Below are 22654 nucleotides of genomic sequence, written 5' to 3' on the forward strand. Positions count from 1 at the left end.
AGCCCAGTTTAGAAACATCTACCTCCAGGAGTTGGCCTGGAACAGATTGAGGGTTTGTGTCCCTGGGTGCAGAAGTCCTGAACAGCACTGTCCTCCTTTCTAGTCTCAGCCATGCCATCACTCACACAAACACCAGTACAGACAGGCTTGTTGCCTCCAAGCTCTCTTAGGTCCCACTGCAGCCCTGGCGCAGAACTGGAGCACAGTGTCAAGAAGGTCCCCATCCATCCCCGGCTCATCCAGCCTATCTCTGAGACAAGGCTGTGCAGCCTCCCTGACGTCAGCGCAGCAGCCAGAAATCCCCTGCACGAAGCCGCAGTGGCTTCGCCCCTGTTTTAGTAGTGTGCATCATTTGGGAGCCTCCGGTGCTCAGATGCAGGCACGTCATTTCTGCCAGCTTGCAGCATAGTCTCTGGGAACCCCTGCCTGGGAAACATGACTGTGTTCAGCATATCCGCAAACCTCAAGAGGTGAAACACAACTGGCCGAGTCGATTATACTACAGCTGAGATTCTTAAATAAACAGCACTTGATGAGTGCAGCGGGATGTTTAATACGAGCCTCCTCAGCCTCCTGTGCCCCCCGCCTCCCATAATCACTTGTAGAGGCAGCCCTACAATCTTCAGCCGGCAAGGGGAGAGGCAGCGAGGCAGCACGATTTGTATTCCAGCTCTGCTACTGCTCCTAGTGCTTCCAAGAAGCAAGTAAAAATAGCACTCCGTCATTTTGTAAATAATAGCTGTCTCCTCCCAGGCCCAGGGAGTCAGGAGCACTGAAAAGAGAGATTGCAGGAAGGGGGGGACGTCTGCCTTGAGCTGAGGCCAGGAAGATGGGACATGGGGACTCAGAGAGGGGGACAGGGGAAATGGAAACCCTGAAGCACCCCAGCAGTGGCCGCTGCTGCTTTACACCTTCTGCACGAACAAGGGAAACAACCGAGCCTGCAGGCGTGGGGCTCTGGCTGGCAGGATCCAGCCCTCCATGCAGAAATAATAGGGATGTTTATCGCCTGCGCAAGCAGCTAATTCTTGGAGAAGGAGAGGGGTAGCTTTTGAAGAGCAGGCAGGTGTAGGGAGTGCCATGGTAACACTGTGGGAAGGGATGTTACAGCTTTTGTTTTACATTTGCATTGCAGATGTGCCCAGCTGTGGGGATTTCTGGAGGCGGGAGCAAGGCAGCATGTCCTGGCAGGCAGGGACGGGGCTTTGTACCTCGTGGGAGAAGGGGCAGCTCTGATCCAACTGCGGCATCTTGTTCTGGCTCACACGCTTGCTCCAGATGGTTTTAGAAAAACAGTTGTGCTGAAGCTTGGGAATAAGCTGAGCCTGTAAATGGGAAGAGCCCCCAGACAAGGGAATCAGCCTCAAACAAATGGCTTAGGAACATGGCGTGCCACTCGGGTCTCTAAGTTCTGCCCGTGTTCACATGTTGAACCTGAAACCTTGCTTTTCTAGTTCCCTGATTGCTCAAGTTTTTTTTGCTTTCCTAGTCCCAAGGTGGCAGCAGCTTGGGACACTCAGCAGTGTGACCAGAGGGTGCAGTGTGCCACAGGCAACACCAAGCCCTCGACTGAGCACCACTGCACCAGCCTGTGCCATTCCCCAGGGCAGCTGGAGCTGGACTCAGGTCCTTGCTCTGCTCTGGCTTCCTGCCTGAACCAAATCTCCCTTTTTTTTTGTTTCCCCAACTATAAAACAGGACTGGCAGCATCTGCCTGCCACCCCAGCAGTGAAGGCTCAGCTCACTTCTGCATGTAAAAAAGCTTTGAGTCACAGGGAAGGATGATGCTAGGAAAGGAAAAATGCCATTTAAAGTTCTGCAACAGGTCTAGGGAAAGTGCCTAACCCTCTACAGTACAATCCTTAATTATTAAATCTTTGGTGAGATCTGGGTAAGACAGCCAAGCTGCAGTGTGAGTGTGCCTGTGGACTGAGGAGGAGATAGGTATTTCCCTGCCACATCTTTGAGCAGAGGTAGGAGATGCTCCTCTCTCAGCTTTTTCTTGCTGCAAAAGTAGATGCAGGTTCTCCTTGTTCAGGCTCAGGGTGGGTAGGGATGAGGGTAAGGAATTGGGAGGCTGGCTGAGTGTCTCTTGATTCCTCTGGAGGCGAAGGTCTCACCGTCACAGAGGCAATGCGCTCCGGCAGGGCTGCAAGCAGCGCAGATGCTCTTGGGCTGTAGGATCACAAAGGAAGTGAATCTCTGAGGCTGGTGCTCGCTCAATTCTGTTGATGTTTCACTTATCTCTGGATTTCCCAGCTCTGCTGAAATCCCTGCTTGCCTAGCAATGATCTAATTTCAGAAATTCCTCCAGATCCCAGCCAAATCCTGTCCTTAGGAGCACACATTAGCAGAGGAAGTTCAGTCTGGCTTTTGCCGTGAAAGGTGCAAGGAGCCCATTTTTCTAAGTGCTGGGGGACCTCAATGAGCCAGCGACCAAGCCACCCCCCAGCTCGTCCCTGCATCAGGCGCTGCCTTGCAGGCGCAAAGGGGTCCCACGGAGTTCGGTGAGTTCACATGGCCTGTCCCAGGGGGTACATCTGCAGTCTGGAAATGGGGGATCCTCTTCAGATCCGATCTGTAATTAATTATTAGTAATAATAAATAAATTAATGGCATTTATTAATGCCATTATCTTTGATTGGATCTGCCAGCAGATCAAAGGGGTGGGAAGGGGTCTCTGGAGCTCTGTGACAGCCAGCTTACAGCATGATAAGGACATAAAGGCCCATGTAAAGATAGCAGGGTCATATCAAAAGGTGTCCAAAACTAGTTCTGCCTTTGTACCTCCTCGTCACTTCCTGAATCCCTTCCTTTGTGCTTGGACCCTGAGGATCACATTGTGAAGCATGAGTCCTTTCATGGACCCCGTCCCTCTGCCCCCTCAGGAGCAGGGGACGATTCATTCTGCACCTCACAAGGACTGGCTTCACGGGCGGTGGGCAGCCGTGGATCCCGATCTCATAACCATGGCTGTAAATTACTTATCGTGGGCAAACTGGGGTGTTGGACTAGATGACCCTTGGAGGTCCCTTCCAACCCTAACCATTCTATGATTCTATGAATGCCAAGAAGGGAGGCAGGGAGGGGAGAGAGAGTTTGTGTTTTCTCTAAAACATAATTAGCTTTCTCTCTCTGCATGTGTTAGCAGAAAGAGCCTCGCTTCTCTAAATGTTCTTCTCTGCTGTGCTTCTCATTTGGGGATTTGTTTGGCGGGAGACAGAGAGAATACTCTGAGTGTTTAAGCCTTACAGGAGTAACTCATTTTGTTCAGAATGCTGTCTTGTTGGCTTCTGGGTGTTTCAGAAAGTGTACTGCATACGTATTTCTCTTTAACCTTCTTTTTATTTCATCAAGATGAGATCAAGGGTTACTTATATAGCACAATAATATCAGCCACAGGCTGCGTCAGAAGCTTTCCAGCCATAATAACTAAAGACATGTATACATATATTTTAGCCATTAAAGAGAAAACCCTGCCAGAATGCATTACCTTATTTTTGGATACAAAACTTTGAAGCACAAAACTAAGCTTCATAGTACCGTGAAATAACTGTCAGGGGACAGAAGGATTTCCATAACTGAATTGAGCAATGAGCCATCCAGGCTACTTGTAAAGCTGCTGCGGTGGCCAAAACAGACTACTACACATAAAACATGAACTCTGGGGCTCTAAATTGGTTCTTTCATTGGTAAAGCAGCTCTGAGCCAGCTAATGCCATACAAAAGGAGCACAATGGCATGATCTGTCCCTAAAGTGGTGACGATTTATGGTAACATAGTGCTAAACTCAAGGCACCTCATCCGTAATTTTTTCAGTACAATGCAGTGGGCAGTGCGTAGTACCATGAATCTGGCAAATCACTGTGCCTTGATTTCCCTGCAAAATGGGACAGCAGCAGAGATTTCAATTAGGAAACACACCGAAATCATAATAAAGTGAAGAATGAGAGCTGTATGCACTGTTTGGCGTGAATAATACCTGCTGGTGGCTGTGTTCTGCCCAGGACTTCAGTTTATCTTTACCTGAAGGCACGTGATTAAGATTGTCCCCGGGTTTCAGCGCTCAGGGCAGTAACTGAGGCTGTGTGGTTTTGCTGGGGCAGTGAGGCTGCTGCTTAGCATCCATGAGGGCGGGACAGCCTGAGATGCAGGGGAGCGTGTGATGCAGGCGAGCATCAGCTTTGCAAGAGCAGCCACTCGCCAGGAGCGAGGCACTTAGGAGAACAGCAAACATGATGGCAGTAAAAGGCAATCAGAGTATTGATTCTTTTTACATACAGATAAGCCTGAAGCTGTAACAAACCCAGGGTTTCCTAAAACTGGTGGAACATTGCTAGGCTGTTTATCAGGCTGGGAGACACAAAGGGATTTCAGATTAAAAGGAGTTTCAAAGCATCAGGGCTTACCTCTCTATTGAAAACATGTGGATCTGTACCACGTTATGCATCGGGTAGCTGCATACCTCTTGTAAATATGCATTGTCTGCCAGTGCAGGACATATTCATCCTTGGTGTAAGCATGGAACACAGCAGAGCTACATCAGAGATGAATTTGCCCAATTACAAGTTATAAAATCGGCCATTGTTCAGGGCACAGCAGAGAGCATGATGCTGGCTTGCTGAGGGCTGGAAAAACCACCATGCAGCAAAATCCAAACCCTTCCCTGTACAGGCAAATTCAGTTGTCTAATTGCTTTTTTCCCTTTTTTTTTTTTGTCCCAGACAGCGTAACTGAAGTCAAGACAGACATTTACGTGACGAGTTTCGGCCCTGTCTCGGACACAGATATGGTAGGTGTCTCTGGCTGGTCGCCTCATGAGGACAAATGGCTTCTCCTGCAGCCGCAGCAGATGTGTCCCACCCTCATCCCTGGACTATCTGGGCAAAAGCAGGATTTTCCTAAATGACAGGAACACAAGCAAGCATCCCAGTAGCCTGCCTGGGCAAGAATATGCCTCGTCAACTTGAAGGCCAAGCAGAGCTCAGTGCGGGTGGTAGGCAGGGATTGTTTCTCAGGTGCATTTGGGCTTTTAGAAACCAATTGATACAGTCAAATGCAACCTTGGAGGGTCAATGCCTTTGCACCACTCAAGCACATTGCACGCTTTAGGATCTTTTTCTTTCCTGCAAATGCAACCTAATGAAATGAGTAGATCTGCCCTCAAGACCAAGACCTATATGTAGCATGGTACACCCATTACATGCCGTGACAAACACCTTCATTGTAGCCAGCTTTTCTTGACCAAACTGTGCATGGAGGAAGGAAGATGCTCCCTGGGAAGAGGGGAGGATGCCAGAACCTGCTCTGTTTTGGTGGCAGTGCCAGAAGAGAACGGTTCACCATCAAACTGTCCTTAGTGCTTGAGCCAGAAGGGAGGCAAAAGAGAAAAAAGAGAGTTAATTGATTGCAATATTTTGGCATGTTCAGGGAAAATTATTAATCAAAAGGCCTGAGGTCTGGATTTAGACTTGTATTCCCACAACAGTTTGTCTTCTAATTAAAACAGGACTGTGGAGCATAATTAATAGTGAGCTTTCTCAACAGCATTTCTTGGAGCTCGTATTCCACACGCACCAAGGCAAGAGTTGGCTGTTGATGGCTGCTTAACATTTCAGGGGTGCCACATGAGGACAGTCATGCCATTCAGGACTGAGACCGTCCTACGCATACAGTCCCAGAGGTGCTGGCATAGCAGTCCTGGCTTTGGAGAGCCCACTTCAGCAGAGGGAGCAGGCGTTGCTCTCGCCAGCTGGGTCAGGAAGGGGAAAGGTCCTGTGGCTTCTCAGGCCCTCTCCAGAGCTCAGAGAGTTTCATTTTCTGTTCATGGTCATGAGTATCTCTTCAGTTGCCCCACCGACAATCCTGTGCTAGCAAGCAGAGGAGTTGGGGGAGAATTAAATCTCTCTTTCATTGAGGTGCTACCCCCATCATACAACCCCATGTTTCTTCGGAAAGACCAAACCCCCTCCAGCATTAGAAGTTAACTTGATGTCAGTGTAGCCGAGAGTATTAATCTCATCTGAGTTCTCTCTATCTTACTTGCTTTCCTACCGCAGCAGAGACCCATAATATATTCAGCAATCTTAGCCCTTGGGGAGTATCTGATAATTACTTCCAAGGTGGAGCATATTTGATTAAGGGAGCGTGTATAATGAACTGTGAAGAAGAAATATGAGGTATTGAAAAGAGGAAGGTATTCTCTGCAATGTGATTTGACAAAATGAATTTAAAATTAGGAAGACAGTTAAAGAATAATAAATTATTTCCCCTTCGCATGCTTTAGTTCAATGTGCTTTACAAATGCGTAGTGAATGTTTTCTAGTATGCTGTTCTGGTCCTAAATGCACTCAGAAACATGAGAGAGAGAGAAACTCCCTCTCCTCAGAAAGCATGGGGAGAGCTTACTCTTCTGCAATGGTTCCTTTCATTTCGGGAGTGGGGAAGTCCCTCCTTCCCCGTTCGCACCTGCCTGGTGATCTTGCTCCCATCCCTCCCACAGCCATTACTCATTGCGATGGAAAGCCGCTCATGCGCATCTTGATGCAGACAGAAACTGTAATTATGATGATGGAGGAGAGGCAGGTAAAGCTGCTGCAGAGAATGGAGGAGAGCAGTTGGTTATGAAGCGTGGAGGAGGACGTGAACATCTTTTCCCTGAGATGCTCCAAAAGACTTCTAATCTCTCGTTCAGTTTGGCTGACATATGCCTGAATCTTCGGTAGTCAGTTCTTGCAGCTTTGCCTCAGTTTCCAGGAAAATTAAAAAAAAAAAAAATTCAAGGGAGTTTTATGCTTTGGAGGATGGACTCTGGAGACAGACTCAATCTTGATGTTTTCGGTCGCTTCTATAAGGCCAAAGATAAGGAGAGAAGCATAATGCAGAACTAAATGTGCTCCTTGGAAGGAGTGACTTGGGAATGATGCTCTCATGGAAAGAAGTATAGAAAAGAGATGAATAGAAAAGAATCTGAACATGGTTTCTCTTTTCTTTGGGAATGGTTCCTTAGCATAGAAGAAAACCAGGGCCTGGGAAGTTATTATAAAACTTTTGCTACTTTTGGGTTTTTTTAAGGTGGCTTTTCTTCTGATAAGGACTTTCCCCAGACCTCCCAGGACTGCACATGGGCTCATTCCTTTGGTTTTATCTCTTTACTGAGCTTAAAACCACAAAGTGAAGATCACTTCCATGAAGAGGCAGAATATCTTGTACCGGGCAGAGCCTGTGGAAACATAGGATCTTCTGTTTACTTCCCCCAGCCAGGCTCCAGAAACTTCACATTTGAGCAGGAGTGGCTCTGTGGCCGGGGAGCAGGGATGAATTTCTTTACTGAGATGCTTTCATTCAGCTGCCATCTGCTGCAAAACCTGTAGGAATTACTGTGACCTGTAGGAAACTGATGTGCAGCAGCTTTTAAATGCTGCTGAGAAGAGCTGCAGGAAAGAAATCACTCACAATGATAAGTTTAGTTGGTCCTGCAGCCTCCAGGAACCTGTAAATAAAGCATATGAATCTGCAATGGCAGGGGAAGAACAGCTGGGACAGACAGATTTTCCAAAGCCCCCGTCTCTCTCCAAAAGCCTTGTGAGCTAATGAGATCCTTCATTAGCAAGAGGAGGTGTGTGTTGTAGAGGTGGGCAGTGGTGCAGTTCATGCTGACAGACTGAAGACTTTCCCTCAAGTGACATGGAACTTCGGAGGACATGTAGTGGCTCAGGTCACAGGAACAGCAGTCCCTTATGCCAGGCATTGGCTAGATTGATCTAATTTTGTCTCGGGGTGGCTGTGGAGCCATGGCACCTTTGCTGCTTGGTCAAGTCGCTTGTGAGGCTGCACACACCAAGTGAGGAGCTGGCCTTGGCTGCAGGGTTTCAAAGAGATGACTTCTAATTGCCCCAACTGGAATTTGGCCTAGGAAATGGACTTCTACATTAGCTGAGAGAAGGAAAAAAAAGAAAAGAAAAAAGAAAAAAAAATAGGAGTAAGGAAGAACAAAAGAAAGTCAGGATCTTGTAATGCAAGTTTGTGAGGTCCTTGATTCAATGCTTTTCTAGAGGTGGCCTGGGGAACAAAATAGCATTAAGACAATGTCAAGAAACTTTATTTCTTTATTTTTTTAATGAGCAGGGCTATAATTACCAGTATCCTGGCCAAATGCTATCTCCAGGAACTTTATTTTTGCCTTTTAAAATTCCCATCTAGCTGCACACAATGGTTCTCTCCCCTGAAACATCTGGATAAAGGTGGTGGTGCAACCAGGGCTACTGGTCACTAGCCACTGTAGGCTGTATTGCAGTTTGTCTGCAGTGGTGAGAAACACTGAAATGCAAATTTTGGCATCACAGGTAAGTCATTATACAAAATGTGGTGAATGCTCTCTGTCCTCCACAGATTTCTCCACTGCTCTTAATCACTACTTCTTGTTGCATAAGGCTTCATGTCAGCCAAAGTGTGCCAAACACAATATGCTCAATGACTGAAGATATTTACCATTTCTTGAAGTGGCTTGTTTGCAATAAAGAGCTGAGTAAAACAAGGCTTATTTTTCTCTCCTTTCTCCACAAAGGAATACACTATTGATGTCTTTTTCCGGCAGTCCTGGAGAGATGAAAGGCTGAAGTTTGATGGTCCCATGAAAATACTTCCCCTGAACAACCTTCTGGCCAGTAAGATTTGGACTCCTGATACCTTCTTCCACAATGGGAAGAAATCTGTTGCCCATAACATGACAACACCCAACAAGCTGCTGCGACTGGTGGACAATGGCACCCTCCTGTACACCATGAGGTAAGTTTGTGTCTCCTGGGCTATGGTCTTCAGGTGCCCATACATATGCAGGCAAGGACGAGCCCTCAGGGTACATTACAGCAGGGTTTGTGCAGACTTCCCCTGACTGTGAGCACACTTGAGTCTTACGCTGCTGCTTTCGCTGCGCTCCTTGTTTCCTACCTATGTAGCGTCGCTGATCCTCAACTGAGGCACATTTTTACAGGTAGCTTTTTTTTTCATAATTCACGTTGTTTTTTTTTTTTCTTTTATGTGATGAAGTGAAAGTGTTGGGATCTACAGTTTGTGGTGTTGATGTGCCACCCGACTTATTTTTGTTTCTGACCTCTGATGGGATATGAAGTCAGGTTTCCAGGATTGGTAGGGAACCATTAGGATGGGAGAATTTTTTATTCTTCAGCAGCTTGAAAACAGATCTTAATTTGTTCAGCATGTTACACCGGAGTCATTTGAAACATCTAATGAGCCCAGGCTTGCTTGTGAGAACAATGGGTTGGTTTTTTTTTTTTCCTACTTCATGGAATCAAAAATCCAAATCTGTGTAATTAATGCAAATCATTAGGAAAAAAAAATCACCAGCTTATTAAAAGCTGTGCTTTGGAGGTGCCAGGTTTGGAGAGGCCATTGGAAATTTGCAGTTTAACCCAGCCCGTGTTGTCCCCAGCTGAGCTCTCAGCTGAGCCCTGAACATGCAGTAGCCCATGCAGTGATACAGCCCGGGCAACCACACTGTGAGCTCCAGCATCTGGGGCCTTCCTTCTGAAACACGAGTGACTGTTGGGGAACCACATGTCTGGGCAGTCATCTTCTCTGTGTTTCTCAAGAAGAGCCCTGGTGCGTACCTTTATCACTAAGCTGCAACAGGTGGAGAGCATGATGAGAAACACCTTTGGGTTAATTATAAGTTCATTGCAGAACTATTCAGGTAGTCCTGTATGCTTGTAAACTATTCACCCATGTAAATAATGTTTGCCACCTGGGGCTGATGTACTAATTTGCCTTCTGAGGTAAATGGGCTTATAAATAAAACAACAAGCTACTAATAGATGCACAAGAAAGGTATAGAGTTGGTTTTGGAATGGTGTAAATCTTTCTTTTCAAAAATTATTTTCTCTGCCTCCATCTTAAATCCGATCCTAACTAGTAACAGGCTTCTTTGTGGATTCTGTGTGCTGAGATGCTGCACTTTCACCTCTGTTTTTTGAGGACCACACAGAATTTCATCTCTTCATATTTAAGCTGGCTGTGAATCTACATAGTGTCAGCAACTTTTATAGCCTACATTTATAAACAATGCTCTGCTTTTGTGCAGCAGTTCTCAAGCTAATCTTGCCAGTGCCCTGAGGGTTTAGGTCTCCACACATCAGTGATCTCACGTTACTGAGGCAGATGGGGTAAATGAAGGGAGAAGCCCAACTTGACTTAAGGGCTCTGTTCTCCTCCCGGCTCTCTGACCTGCATGTGGATGACTAACACTCCCCTCATCTATATTGTTGTCTGACTGTAAAGTATTATAGAAGCTACTGGCATAAGACAGAAAAAAAGGACTCCATTTCAGGGCTTTTACATCATTTCACTTCTTCTTTATTCAGCAAACAGCCATTAGCTTCAGTAAGTTTTGTGTGACTGAAAAAGTATTGGATTTACTTTTCTGTTTAGGGCTGGGCAGGTGCCAGGATGGCAGCATCACGAGGCTCTTGGGAATGAGCTTCTTGAAGAAAATGGAATAATGAGGGTTTTTTAAAAATAAATTCAACACATCCTTCAGTTTAGCTGTCTCCCAGAGAAGGTGAGGATGAAGGAGAGTCTGAACCTCCCTTTGCTTCTGCTCCTGCCCCCCTTAAACGCATGTGTAAGGCTTTGTGAGAGCTGAAGAGCGCACTCAGAGATACCCAAAGGTTGAGGGTTGGATATCAGGCCTTTCATCACGTGTTGTATTGCACAATGCCAGGAGCTGTAGTGCATGGAGATCTTTTCCTTGCTCAGCGCAGACTGCTGCTGTGCAGATGTGTGTGAAGCTGTCCTGGTGGGGCTCCAGGTAATGTTGGACCAGCCTGATGTTGGTGATGTGGTTAGAGCTGGCCAGATGGCTATCTGGAAAGCACTGCCCGCTGCACAGGACAGTGTGTCAGGGGCGAAGCAGGGCTCCTCTGGGCTTACAGTTCAACACACCCAGGATGGGATGTCTGTCCTGGTGCATCCAGTGATTACCCTCCTCCCTGCTGCTGAAGGAAATGCCTGCTCAGGGCCACGCAGGGTCTTTTGAGTGAGTGGAGGCTCAGAAAGGAAGATGCAAGGGCACAGACTGCATGGTCCAGGACTCTGCATCAGCCTGAGGCTCAGAGACCAAGTCCTACCTGCCTCTGCCACTCACACCTCAATTTTCCCGTAAAATGATGATGATGACATCACCCTCCCTTATTAAGTGCTTTGAAACCTCCTCCCAAGAAAGGGCTCAAAGGAGACTCACGTTTTATGTCCAAGTGGCACATTTGCTGTTCTCCCCCATGCCCAGTGGCATGCACATGTGTCCTCAAAGGAAGGAGCAAGACCGTGAAGCCAATCTCAGCCCCACACAGCTTGACATCCAGCAAAGTGCAAATCCCGAAGAGGCATACACTGTCCTGCTGACTAGGGAGCAAGTTTAGACCTCCAGCAGATTTCACCTGGACTGGCGGGACTGCCCAGGTGATCCCTTGCAGGCTCAGTCTAGACTGGTACATTGCCATGCAGCTTGACTCCGGAGACGTATCCTTTACCTTGTACCAGCCAATATCCTTGAGGGATCAGCTCTGCTGATGTGCAATTAGAGGCATGTCTCTTGCCTAGTTATCCTGCTGAGAAAGCCAACTTCTCTTAGTCAAGGCTTACATTTACAGATGAAGTTTCTCTGGTGGAACAGCAACTCTGACACATGCATCCAGCAAAATTACACCTGTGTGACAATATTTATAGCTCCTGGAGAGAGCCTCTTTATCACTGACCTGAGCTTCAAGGAGCCGCACATCAGCAGTAGCTGAGCATCCAGAGATTTCCTTTAGGCATGGCACAGCCTCCTCATGGATCGGTGCAATGTCATGGTGCAAACATCTGATCACTGACTCAGCCCTTGGCACCTGGGTGACAAGATGGCCTTTGCGACCGCAGCACAAAATTGCATTTCTTTATTCCCCTTCTTCTGGCTGCTGAGGAAGAGACAGGATTACTGATCCCTCTGTCTCTTCCCTGCTACTCTGGCTGCCTTAGAGGGCATGGGGAACACAGTTTTATTATGTAGCCCTGCCTCTGCAGTCTTTTTTGTGGAGCTCCTACAAGATCCGAGTAGTTCACAAAAGCCCAGCTAGAGCCTCAAAGCTCTGGTGTCAGACCTGAGTACAACCAGCTGGGAATTGTGCATGGATTTACATAAGGTACAGACAAAAACTCCGCTGCTGCAGCAATCTCTGGATGTACTCTCTGACTCGAATTGTGTGGGGCACATAGATAATGTTCTGGTTCTTCCTGGCCTTGAAGCATATGAAAATAGTGAAAGCTTAATGCTGTGCCAATGGGATTCAACTTTGTGAATCCAGGCTTTAAAGAGCTCTCTTGCTTTTCACAGGGACTGTCAAAGTGGCATGTTGAGGCTTTGTGGTTATTGTCAGAGTGGTTCGCAGACAATATGTGCTCAAGTTATACACTTAAAGGATGTCTGACACATTCAGCTGCATGTCCAAAGACTGCTTCAAGAACCTGTATTACTAAAGACAACGTGAAGTCCTTAGTGGCAGTGCACGAGCACTTGGGAAGGAGGATTGCGTGAGGCAGAAGCACAACAGGAGGGAAAGCTGGATACAAAGGCACCCAGGACACGTGCAGTCTTACCGGGGCTGTTGAACCCGAGATAACAAGTCCTGCACCTACTGTGGCATGCTCGGGGGTTTGAGCTTCCTAGGCTGCTTTTGAAATCACAGAGCTTTGCAGTGTCTCTCCCAGAAAAGCAGAAAAGACTTTGGCTTGTCTTTACTGCCAGGTTTTTCTAACCCCCAGGCAACTTGTGCCAGCTGTAGGCTGGAGCTTGCAAAACCCTTCCACGCGATGGAGGTGCAACCGTCATTCTCCTTTCTGCAAGAGCAGCAGCTGGGCCATGCCAGCACCAGCTCCTCTGAGTAGTACAGACTGGCAGCTGATTGGCTGCATCCCCCATCAGGGCTGATCCTAGACAACAGCACAAACGGACTCAAGCAGACCAAAGCTAGACTGCTAAACGCACAAGCAGACAAATAGATGAGATGAGATTTGCACAGCTTGCTTTTCCCTGCCTTATGGATTCCAGAGTGGATCCAAAGGCAGAAATGATCTGTTTTCCAGGCTTGGTTTTGTGCAGGCAGACTTTGTAAGGAAGCTGTCCAAGGAGGGAGAAATCTTCAGAGATTACCTTATCTCACTGCATTTCTGCCATCATGGACTGAAGTCTCCTGGGACTGGGGCAGATTGCAAACAGAATTCAGTGCTTTCAGTTCCAGCATAAGGATCCTAGAAGCAATTTGGCTTTCAAGCTCAAACCTCAGCAATTAAATCTAACCTAGATTCTCACACAGCCTAAACCGTAAACCCTGTTCGGCCTAACTGTGGTTATTAATGAACCTTGTAGAGGAGAAATCAGGACAAAACTCAAGCAATATCCCTGACATAAACAAAGTCAGTTCTGCTGTGCAGGGGGCTGTCATGTTTTTGTACCACACATACACCAAGGGATTATTACATTTGCGTCCCAGAAATTGGACTGAGACTCTCGCTCATCCTGCAACACCATGCAGGTAACGACAGGGGCTTTAATGACACATCAAAGGCTTCGCTAAGCTCCTGGTAACCATGAGAACGAAGCTGAAGTGGTTTGTTGTACCGTCAGCCCTGGGAGAGGTATGTTTAGCCTGATTCACGCTTCTTGCCATTGTGTTGAGCAGTTCAAAGGACTTCCCATGACTTTAAAGAGAAAAACATGATTTCTTTCCTGGATGTTCCACTTTTGGTGCCATTGTGCCAGCAAAGCAAAGAGAAAACACGAGGAGTTTGAGGTTTGATTTCAGGACAGTTCTGCCTAAGTTACTGCTAGCGCCTGGGACAGATGAGCCAAAGGATACAACAGCTGGATTATGTGATCGCTGGCACAATTTTTCACATGCTGTTACAGCTTTATAATGACATTTCAGGGCTTAGATGTCTGGACCTGAACAGGGCTTCAAAGCAATGAAGCAAACCTCTGTGGCTAGCTGGCCATAAGCTCCCTTGCACAGGCTAAGGGGTAAAGATGAGAATTTCTGCAACAGGATCTTTTACTCAGATGCTGCAGAGGCAGTAGTGATTGTCTGGGAGGTGAGGTACATTCTTCTTAGTTTGACATTTTGATGTTTCATTAGACAAAGCATATGGTGCTGAGGAGTCCTTCACCAGCAACAGGAGGTGGCAGGGAAGGCCAGTGGGGCATGGGAGCGGAAGGAGAACATGGGTGCTCTCCTGAGCAGTGACTGATTCCACAGCTCACCTAAATACCTCTACTAATAAGCGTCCTGAAGGATGAGTGTGTGCAAGAGAGGCTACGGGAGGGGAGTGAAAGATGGCCAAGGGGTGCGAGGGGCAGAGGGGCGAGCAGGAGTGAGCAGCAGTGCATGGGGGTTGTGGGGAGAGCATCTCAGGGAGCCAGCACATCCCAGCATGTGTGGGGGCAAAACGAAGAGGTTTTAGACAAGAGAGAACACCTGGGAGGGGAAATGCCTGTATTGCTTCCCCCTTCAGCAGGGAACCTGACTCCCTTCGCGTGCTATCTGTGAACGTGCTGACTTTGGCTGGCGAAATTTGTTGAACCAGACTCACCTCGCTGGAATGGTATGGCATTTTCTTTTTTGTTTGATTTCAGGAGACTTAAAAGCTCCTTCAGTTGTAGGTGGAGAAGTGGCAGATTAGGTTGCTTTTTCAGTGGTTTGTTGCTGGATTTGTTTACTGGCTCAGCCTATAAAACACACTTTAGATGTAAAATGTGACCTCTGCATTCCCACACACCTCCGGAGTCATCCAGCTTCCATATAAAGTTGTCTCCTTCCCTTGACAACACTTGTTCCTGTTGGTTATGGCCTGGAGAGGGCAGAAGGATATGGCCAAGGCCAGCTTGTGCCCATCTGGTCTCTGCTGCGATTCTGATCCCCTCTGAGACTCTTTCTGGCTTCTCTGAATGCCACTCAACCACCACCTCCACAATCTGTGGTCCTTTGGGTCGTTCAGTTGTATTCATAGTGGCTATTGATCACAGCCAAAGACTTGCAAACAGTACAGCGGATGAAAAAGGCCTTTCTGTGGTTTTGGGGCGTTCAGGATACATCAGAAGGAAAGCACTGATAAGAGGAGAGGTCCTTTGGAAAAGGCAACTTTGGGAACACCCAGCTAAGAGCCTTTTGAAATAATAAATAGTGAAGCTAATGAAGGAATAAGAAGGTAAAAAGGAAAAGTCTTGTGTGGCCTGCTGAGGGGGAGAGGGGAAATGCATCAACATTTCCTTTACACAAGTGACAGTGACAAATATTAGAAGCAAAAAGTCCATTGCAGTTGGAAAGGACACAGAAAGAATTGAATAGTAGGATCCTTGAGAACATGCTTTACAAGCTTGCCAACCCTGAAACACTCCCCAAGTGAATTTTGAGCTGATGGAAGAAAGCATCATAAAAGAAACAGAACAGGAGGAGCAAGGCTATCGAGTCCACACCTTGCTACCGGGTTTTCATACCTGCTTCTTGAAACCCTGATCTTCATCCAGATTAAGAAAGAGAGGCATCAGAGCAAATAAGCAATTTTTTCATGGTGGCCTTTGAGTGTCCAGAGGAAAATAGTTTCAACGATGTGCTCGTAGGCTTGTCAAAATAACTTTCAGTCTTTCCATTGACTTCAGTGAGTCTTGGTTGAAGTCCTAAAGATCAAGTCTTCTTCTTTCTCTCATGTAACACAGGTACATTCAGTCCAGAGGTGAAGAAGAGATCAGCAAGTCAGAAAGAGTGATTTGTTTCCAAGAAAGTTAAATTAGCCACACAGTGGTTCTTGGATTGGCTGAAGATGTCAAGCTAGGGCAAGACATAATGCAATCAGGACAGCCGTTGTCATCTCTTTGTCAGTAGAATGATTACTACAGGACATAGTGGTAACTATCCGTGTACATGCATTCAGAAAGGACTGACAGACTCAGAGTAGAAAAGGTCCTTGGTCTCTGGTGCAATCAATCGCCAGGATACAGCCTCTGGATCATGGAAGCCGTAAGACACCGGCTGCTGGGAGACGACAGCAACGTGTGGTTTGCTCTGAATTCATCCAGGTTTTGTACTTCTCTGTAAGCATCCACTGGCCTTCTCTACCAGAGATGGAGTCAGCCTGCATAGACCCAGTAAACCCACTGTGATTAACCTGGCCAGAGTATGAGGCATCGCTCATATGAGGCATCGCGTCAGCCACAGTTGGGCTGTGAGCCCTTGGGACCCAACAGAAAATGGTGACTCACCAGGCAGCCTTTCAGGGCTTCAGTGCAAGTAGTCCCCATGGGGCGTACGGGGACCATGTCCTGCTGGTGCTGCATAGCTGAGAGCTGTTTATGCCTGTCTTGGTTGTGGGAGTTGCTTTGATTTTTTTTTTTCCCCCAGTGGAGTAGCTCCTGGGGGACAGTGGGGTGGATGTGCCCAGTGGAGACAGGACAGTGGTACCTGGCACTGAAAAACAGGAGAAATGAATATGTGCTGCTGTTGCAGTAAGGAGCAGGGATGTACCACTGAAATGCTGTGGGGCTGGGTTCAGAAGCTCTGCTTTCCTTTGCCAGCTCATACAAGAATAAGATGTAGACTTCCCCGTGGTGCGATCTGCTCTGTGGCACTGTGAGCCCAGTGACCACTGCAAAGGGGTCACATGCCCAACCTCCCAGACATTCCCAAAGGCTGGCTTTACTGGGATTCACACCCCTACTGTGGGTGCTGCAGCGGCTCTGGGTCACACAGGAGGGTTTTGGCTGCCCAGCACTGCCCCATCGAAGTTACGGCAGCTTCCAGCTCTGCTCTTCCACTTCTTGATTTAATACGTTTGCCAGCCTCTCACAGGGACCTCAGCTTTCCAAGTCCCTCTAAAAGAAGCAGATGAGGCTGGACGTGCATCTGAAATGGCGAGGTTCATTTCCTCACCTGGCAGAGCAAAATGCACAGCCGATGGAGATTTTCCAGCATGGCCTGGGCTGCTCTTGCAGCTGACACGGAACAGCTGTGCGGGAATTTGCTGCTGCTCTGTCCCTTGCTCGCACTGGTGTCACAAGTCACAGCCCCATCTGCCGCTGGCAGCCAGCATCACTGCAGCCTCAGGGATCCCTGCCACCTCCACGCCACTGTGTTTCTGCTTTGTTTCCCCGCAAGGGTTTTTAGAGCAATTTCTGGAGTGCTTGGTTTTGTCCGCCAATTTTTTTTATGCCAAGTTTAAAAAACAGTCCTCCTCTTTTTTTTTTTTTTTTTTTGTAGAATCATTTAAGGTTTGTCCACCTGAAAGAAATAATCTTTTTTTTCTTTTCTTTCCTTTTTAAAATTTTTCTTTGCTTTTTGCAAACAGAATCTGAACCCTTATTTTTTTCAGGGTTTGTTTTGCATTTGACTAAGCCTCAATATTTTCTGTGAAGAATAATTTACCTGAACGTTTTTCCAGCTGAAGGAAAATATCTCAATAGAAGCTTTCCACTGTGCTCCTCGACTCGAGTTTTCCACAATCCACCTTCAGCCTTAGGTCTGTGCACTCGCCCTTTGCATCCACCTGTTTCTCCTGTCACAGTTTGTTATTTTGCCGAGCCATCAGAAGTGGGTCCTTTTTTCTACAAATGGTTCCTTCAGAGAAGATTGCATTAGACATCTCCTGGGAAGCTGTCTGTCCTGGCTCCCCCATCCTAGGCTGCAGTGCTTTAGGAAGGAACACAAGCTCAGTGCTACCTTTTTAAGAGCCTTTTATAAAGGATTTTTTTATGCCTGGCCCCGTGTTCTGCAACATACTGCTTTTATGGTTGTTCCTCCCTCACAAAACCACTTCGTAACGAGGTATCCTACTGGGATTTGGTGGCTGCGTAAAGTGCACAAGTTGTCCTGCATGCCCCCAAACAGCCCCAGGACACACAGTGCTGCGTCTGCCCACAGTATCCTCTGCAGTGCCACCAGCGAGGGAAGAGCCAAGGGAGGTGGGATGATGTGCAGCTTCGTGGCTCTGACTTTGTTCAGCAAGCCCAGTAGCACTGTGGCTTTCTGACTGGACAATCTGTCAGCCCTTGGCTCCTTCCAGACCATCAGGATCACATTCCCTGGGAGGCCCTACCTGTCCTTTCCAGCATGGTCGATGAGATGTCCTGTGGCCCTAGGCATTAATGAGCTCTTTGTGCACAGTGCATAAGCAAACAAAGTCCTGGCAGATTTTCTGTTTGCACTGAGTGGATAAAGATGAACTCAGTCAATAAGGTTGAGTTTATACAGGCGGAAAGGTGGCCAGATCTGTGTGCGTGCTGTTCTCTCCAGAGCTGATGGCCTTCTGCCCAGAGACCCAGAGGTTAGTGACTGCGTTGAGGCATTTGTTGCCTTCGATGGATGCAGGGCAAAGTCACCGCAGCAGAAGGGCCAGGTGAGAGGCTCTGCAGCCGTGTGCTTCTGATCATGCCCTGTGTTTTGTCTTGTAGGCTGACGATTCATGCAGAGTGCCCCATGCACCTGGAGGACTTCCCAATGGATGTGCATGCTTGCCCACTGAAATTTGGGAGCTGTAAGTACCCTGATCAGCCACTGCAAGGAGGTGGGTATGGAGCTAAAGAACAGTACTTTGTGTGACTAGTGTTTTCCAGTATTTTAGTTACAGTGTTATTAATTATCAGTAATGATAATGTGACCAAGAATTTGTTTCTGATATCTCATATATGCAATTCCTACCATCGTCAGAAATGGGCAGCAAGCAAATCTGTGGTCAATTCAGACTCACAGGATGGGTTAGACACCTATGGTTTTGCTGTAAGTTTATTAGGGAAGTGGGAAGAGCAGCTTTCTGTTGCACTCCCTGCCTTTGGTGGCAGTGCTGCCTCTTCAGCGCTGCCTCAGCAGGACTGGTGTCGGTGGAAAACTCAGTGGTGCTTTTCCTTCATCACAAAGTGATCCTAGGAGATAGATTTGTGAAGATGCTGCAAAGTGTCCTGTCCAGCTTCCCTACATCACTCCCACCAGTTTGAGGAGAGCCTGAAATCTCTGGTTGCTCTGGCTCTGTGCTCCAATGGAGCTTAAAAGCCCTTGCTCCTCTTCTGTCAGGTAGGCTGCTTTCAAGTAAAAAGCTTGGAAACTCTGGGAATCTCATTCTCAACACCCAAGGGTCCTGGTTTAGGGAAGATTTGCAGGCTGCTGGTGAGTTGAAAGCTGCTCCCAGCCTCCCAGTCTTGCAGCTGTTCATCTGCCTGGACTTCCCATACCTTGCCTAGGAACAAATTCCCTGATCTCTCCCATATACAAGTTAAATTTATTTTGGTTTTGTTCACCTAGCCACTGGGTCACCAAAATGTGGAAAAAAATTTCCTAGTCCCGCTCTGCCTGGAGTCTCCTCCAGGTCCAACTAACTAAGCACCACTCTCAGTCTGTGTTTGCATTAGATAGAAGAGTTCCCTACCTCCAAATAAAGAATAAGCCCCCACCAGTAAACTCCCATTTGGACTCCAAGAAAACAGAGAAATCACAACCTTTCTAAACTGATACTTCTTTCTTGTAGGCATTTGGGAGTTAACTAAGGAGAAAGCTGAAAAGGTTGATTGACACTGGAAGAAATCATGTTTATCATGTGCATCTGTTCCTCTGCCTCGTGACAAAATGCATCCATGAAACTGGATTATTCAAAACTACTAAAATAAAGTTATTTCTTAGGCAAACCTAATTAAATGGAGAACTCATTGCCACAAGACATTACTAAGGCCAGTAAAATGGCAAGCCTTAGAGAACGATGAATTATTAATGCTAATTGACCTTGTGAGGAGGGATATAAGGTTTCATACCTCAGGCCTAAACTCTGGGATTATTACAAGAGTTGCAGGAAGGCAGATTACTCCACATCTAATTGCTTATAATGTTTCCTGGTGAGGAAAAGAGATTAATGTGCGTATTTCTGCTGGAATACCCTTTGGAGTTCTTCTGGATATTTTTACTGATTTGGCCTCTGAATGATGGGAGTTTTGACACAAGCAGCTCAGAAGCTGCCCCTGATTAACATTAGTACAGCTTTTTCTAAAGCACTAATCCACATAGCATCTGAGCTCACCTCTCCTGTGTTGGAGTAGGATTAGATTAGTGTTTGCACCAAAAAGCCATTGACAGCTGGAAGCTGCTCATTTGCAAGAAGCTTAGAGTGGGTCAGACTTGTAAGCAGAAGAACAGTGCTAGGGCCAGACACATGCTGTTCAAAGGATAGCTGAATTTGCCTCAGTGACGCCTTCCAGTGGTCCTCACAACCTGAATGCCTCATCAGTGGCCTCCTGTCCCTGTGCCACCATGGCAGCCACCCAAAGAGGGAAGACAGAGAGCTTGCAGGAGGTGTAAGGGCATCAGGCATTACAGACACTCCAGCTGCACGCCTGCGTCATTCCTTGGACCAAATGCAGTGAAGGTGATGACTTTACCGATCATCATGTGCCCAGAAGATGGATGTACGCAGCAGATAGTAACTGTTTCTAAGCCAATCATAGGACATTTGTACAGTAGCTGTCTGAGACTGGGCTAGCAGAAGATGTTGCTGAAGTTACCAGCTCCACTAAATGACAAATTGCTGTCCTTGTTTTCATTGAACTAGACTGCATTGAGTGAAGCCTTGAGCAGAATCAAAACAGCTTCATGGCATTAAATGTGTTTCAAGCATCCATGCCTTGCCTAGGTGACACCAGATACACTTCTGTCACGGACAACAAGATATGTAGACAGCTGTTTTCAGGGATGATGGCAATGAAACTGTGGGCGAGTTTCCTTTGTAGACCAAGAGTGGTGGTGGGTGAACTGTGACTGCTAGAGCAGAAGGTGCTGCCCATCGAGGCAAAAGACCATTGGCAGACCTGTACAAAGCTAAGCCTGAAGGAGGATGGAGGTCTTCAGAAACATGTTGAGAGCTGGAAGGAGGGGTTGGAGAAGCACACCAGATGAGAGGTGCCAGCACTGGCGTGCTGAGAAACATTGGCTGATCATCAAATCCACTCCCCTCACTTTGCACAGTGCCTTCTTAGCATTTAACAGGTTGGCAGGTACAGAGGTAACAGTGATTGTTTTAAAAAGATTGGAGAAATCTGATTCTCTCAGCACACATTCTTCCACAAAGCAGGAGCTGAGACATTTCTGTAGTAGGCCTGACCCATTGCTTGACCTGACCTCAGCCAGAGAATTCCTTAATGTCTTAATAGGAGAATCTGATGGTAAAAAATAATTAAAAACTTCATGTTTTAGTGAACTTTGTTCACCATAAAGAACTGGTTGAGAGTGAATATGGACAGGAAGCTTGGGCATTTTGGGGAGAAATAGCTCCTAGTAGAGTCTGGAGAGACTCAATTTCTGGATACCGTAGGACTGGCAAAACCAAGAGGGTGTGGATGCTGTTGGGAAAGGGAGTGGCTATAAGGACAAGCAGGGGTTTGGTCACAAAGGCTTGTGAACGTGATGGTGACTGTGTGTGTTAGGAAAGGTGTTTGCATATGGGGAGTTGAGCAGGTGGGACAGAGAGGGGAACTTGCAACCCTCTGGAGGGATGCCCTTGCCCTGAACCTGGTGCTACCCCATGCAGCAGCCCAGCAGCACTTGCCTGCTGTTTCTCTTGCGATGTGCAGGCAGGTTTTTCTCAGCACTGCCCTCCCTTGCTGTCTGGCAGATTGGCCTGGAGGCTCACAAAGACAGGGGAAAAAGCGTCTTGGTGGGAGGGCACACCACCTCCAAAGCTGAGAGGCTTGGAGAGAGTTGCTTCTGAGTGAGGGTAAAGATATCTAACTTTTTCTCCTTAACCTAAAAATTCAGCCGCATTTGTGTTTAGCCTTTTTCACCAGCTGCTGCCAGTGTGACTCTTCTGGTCCCTGGGATGGCAGGGCTGTGGCCATCCTGCTGCCCCACCAGCCTGCTGATCCTATCTTGTCTCTGCTTAGAGCCAGCCTTTGCAGGGTCAGCATGTCAAGAGAACAGCATGTCTTTCAATGACAGGGCTCTGCCCCCTCTTCCAGCTCCTTTCTGAAAACTCCAGCTCCCTTTTGGTCATTTGATTTAACAGTTGATGAACTGCCTTGGTCTCTGGCAATGCTTGGTTGTGCTCAGCCATGTGGCTTTGAGGAATGCATCGCAGCAGGGATTAATTTGGCTACAGGCTAATTTTGATATATTATAGGTCAGGCAGAAGCACAAACCTCATTCTTCCTCCTCCTCTGCAGATGCCTACACAAAGACGGAGGTGATCTACACCTGGACACTGGGGAAGGATAAGTCAGTGGAAGTAGCAAAGGGTGGATCTCGCCTGAACCAGTATGACCTGCTGGGACATGTTGTTGGGACAGAGATGGTTCGATCCAGCACAGGTACTTGTGGGACGACAATGCAATGCATGGGCTGAGCACACTGACAGATGAGATGGACCCATGGGCTTTGAACGCCGGTTTGACATAATTTTAGAGGCAGTACTTGTGTGCAGTGAGCACCACAGCACTTCCCAAGCCACATGTGGCTGGGGAGATCTGGAGCAGTCACCAAGAGGCAGTAAAGGCATTACTTTAGTGATCTTCACTGAAAGAGCCTTATCACCCATACCCTCTAGAAAACTGATCTCAAGTATCTAAAAATGATCTATTGTGTGG

General features: G+C 47.3%; 1 protein-coding gene across 1 annotated transcript in view; it reads left to right on the forward strand.

The window, feature by feature from the left end:
* The window catches only part of GABRA3 (gamma-aminobutyric acid type A receptor subunit alpha3), a 69196-nt gene that overhangs the window by 34489 nt on the left and 12053 nt on the right, over nucleotides 1-22654 (forward strand). The window contains exons 4-7 of the mRNA XM_086756369.1: nucleotides 4725-4792; nucleotides 8567-8787; nucleotides 18491-18573; nucleotides 22235-22378. Of these exons, the coding sequence (XP_086612495.1) occupies nucleotides 4725-4792; nucleotides 8567-8787; nucleotides 18491-18573; nucleotides 22235-22378 (516 nt within the window). The remainder of the gene's footprint in view (nucleotides 1-4724; nucleotides 4793-8566; nucleotides 8788-18490; nucleotides 18574-22234; nucleotides 22379-22654) is intronic.

The sequence above is a fragment of the Chlamydotis macqueenii genome, chromosome 11 (assembly GCF_036417535.1).
Source record: "Chlamydotis macqueenii isolate bChlMac1 chromosome 11, bChlMac1.mat, whole genome shotgun sequence".
NCBI classification, from domain to species: domain Eukaryota; kingdom Metazoa; phylum Chordata; class Aves; order Otidiformes; family Otididae; genus Chlamydotis; species Chlamydotis macqueenii.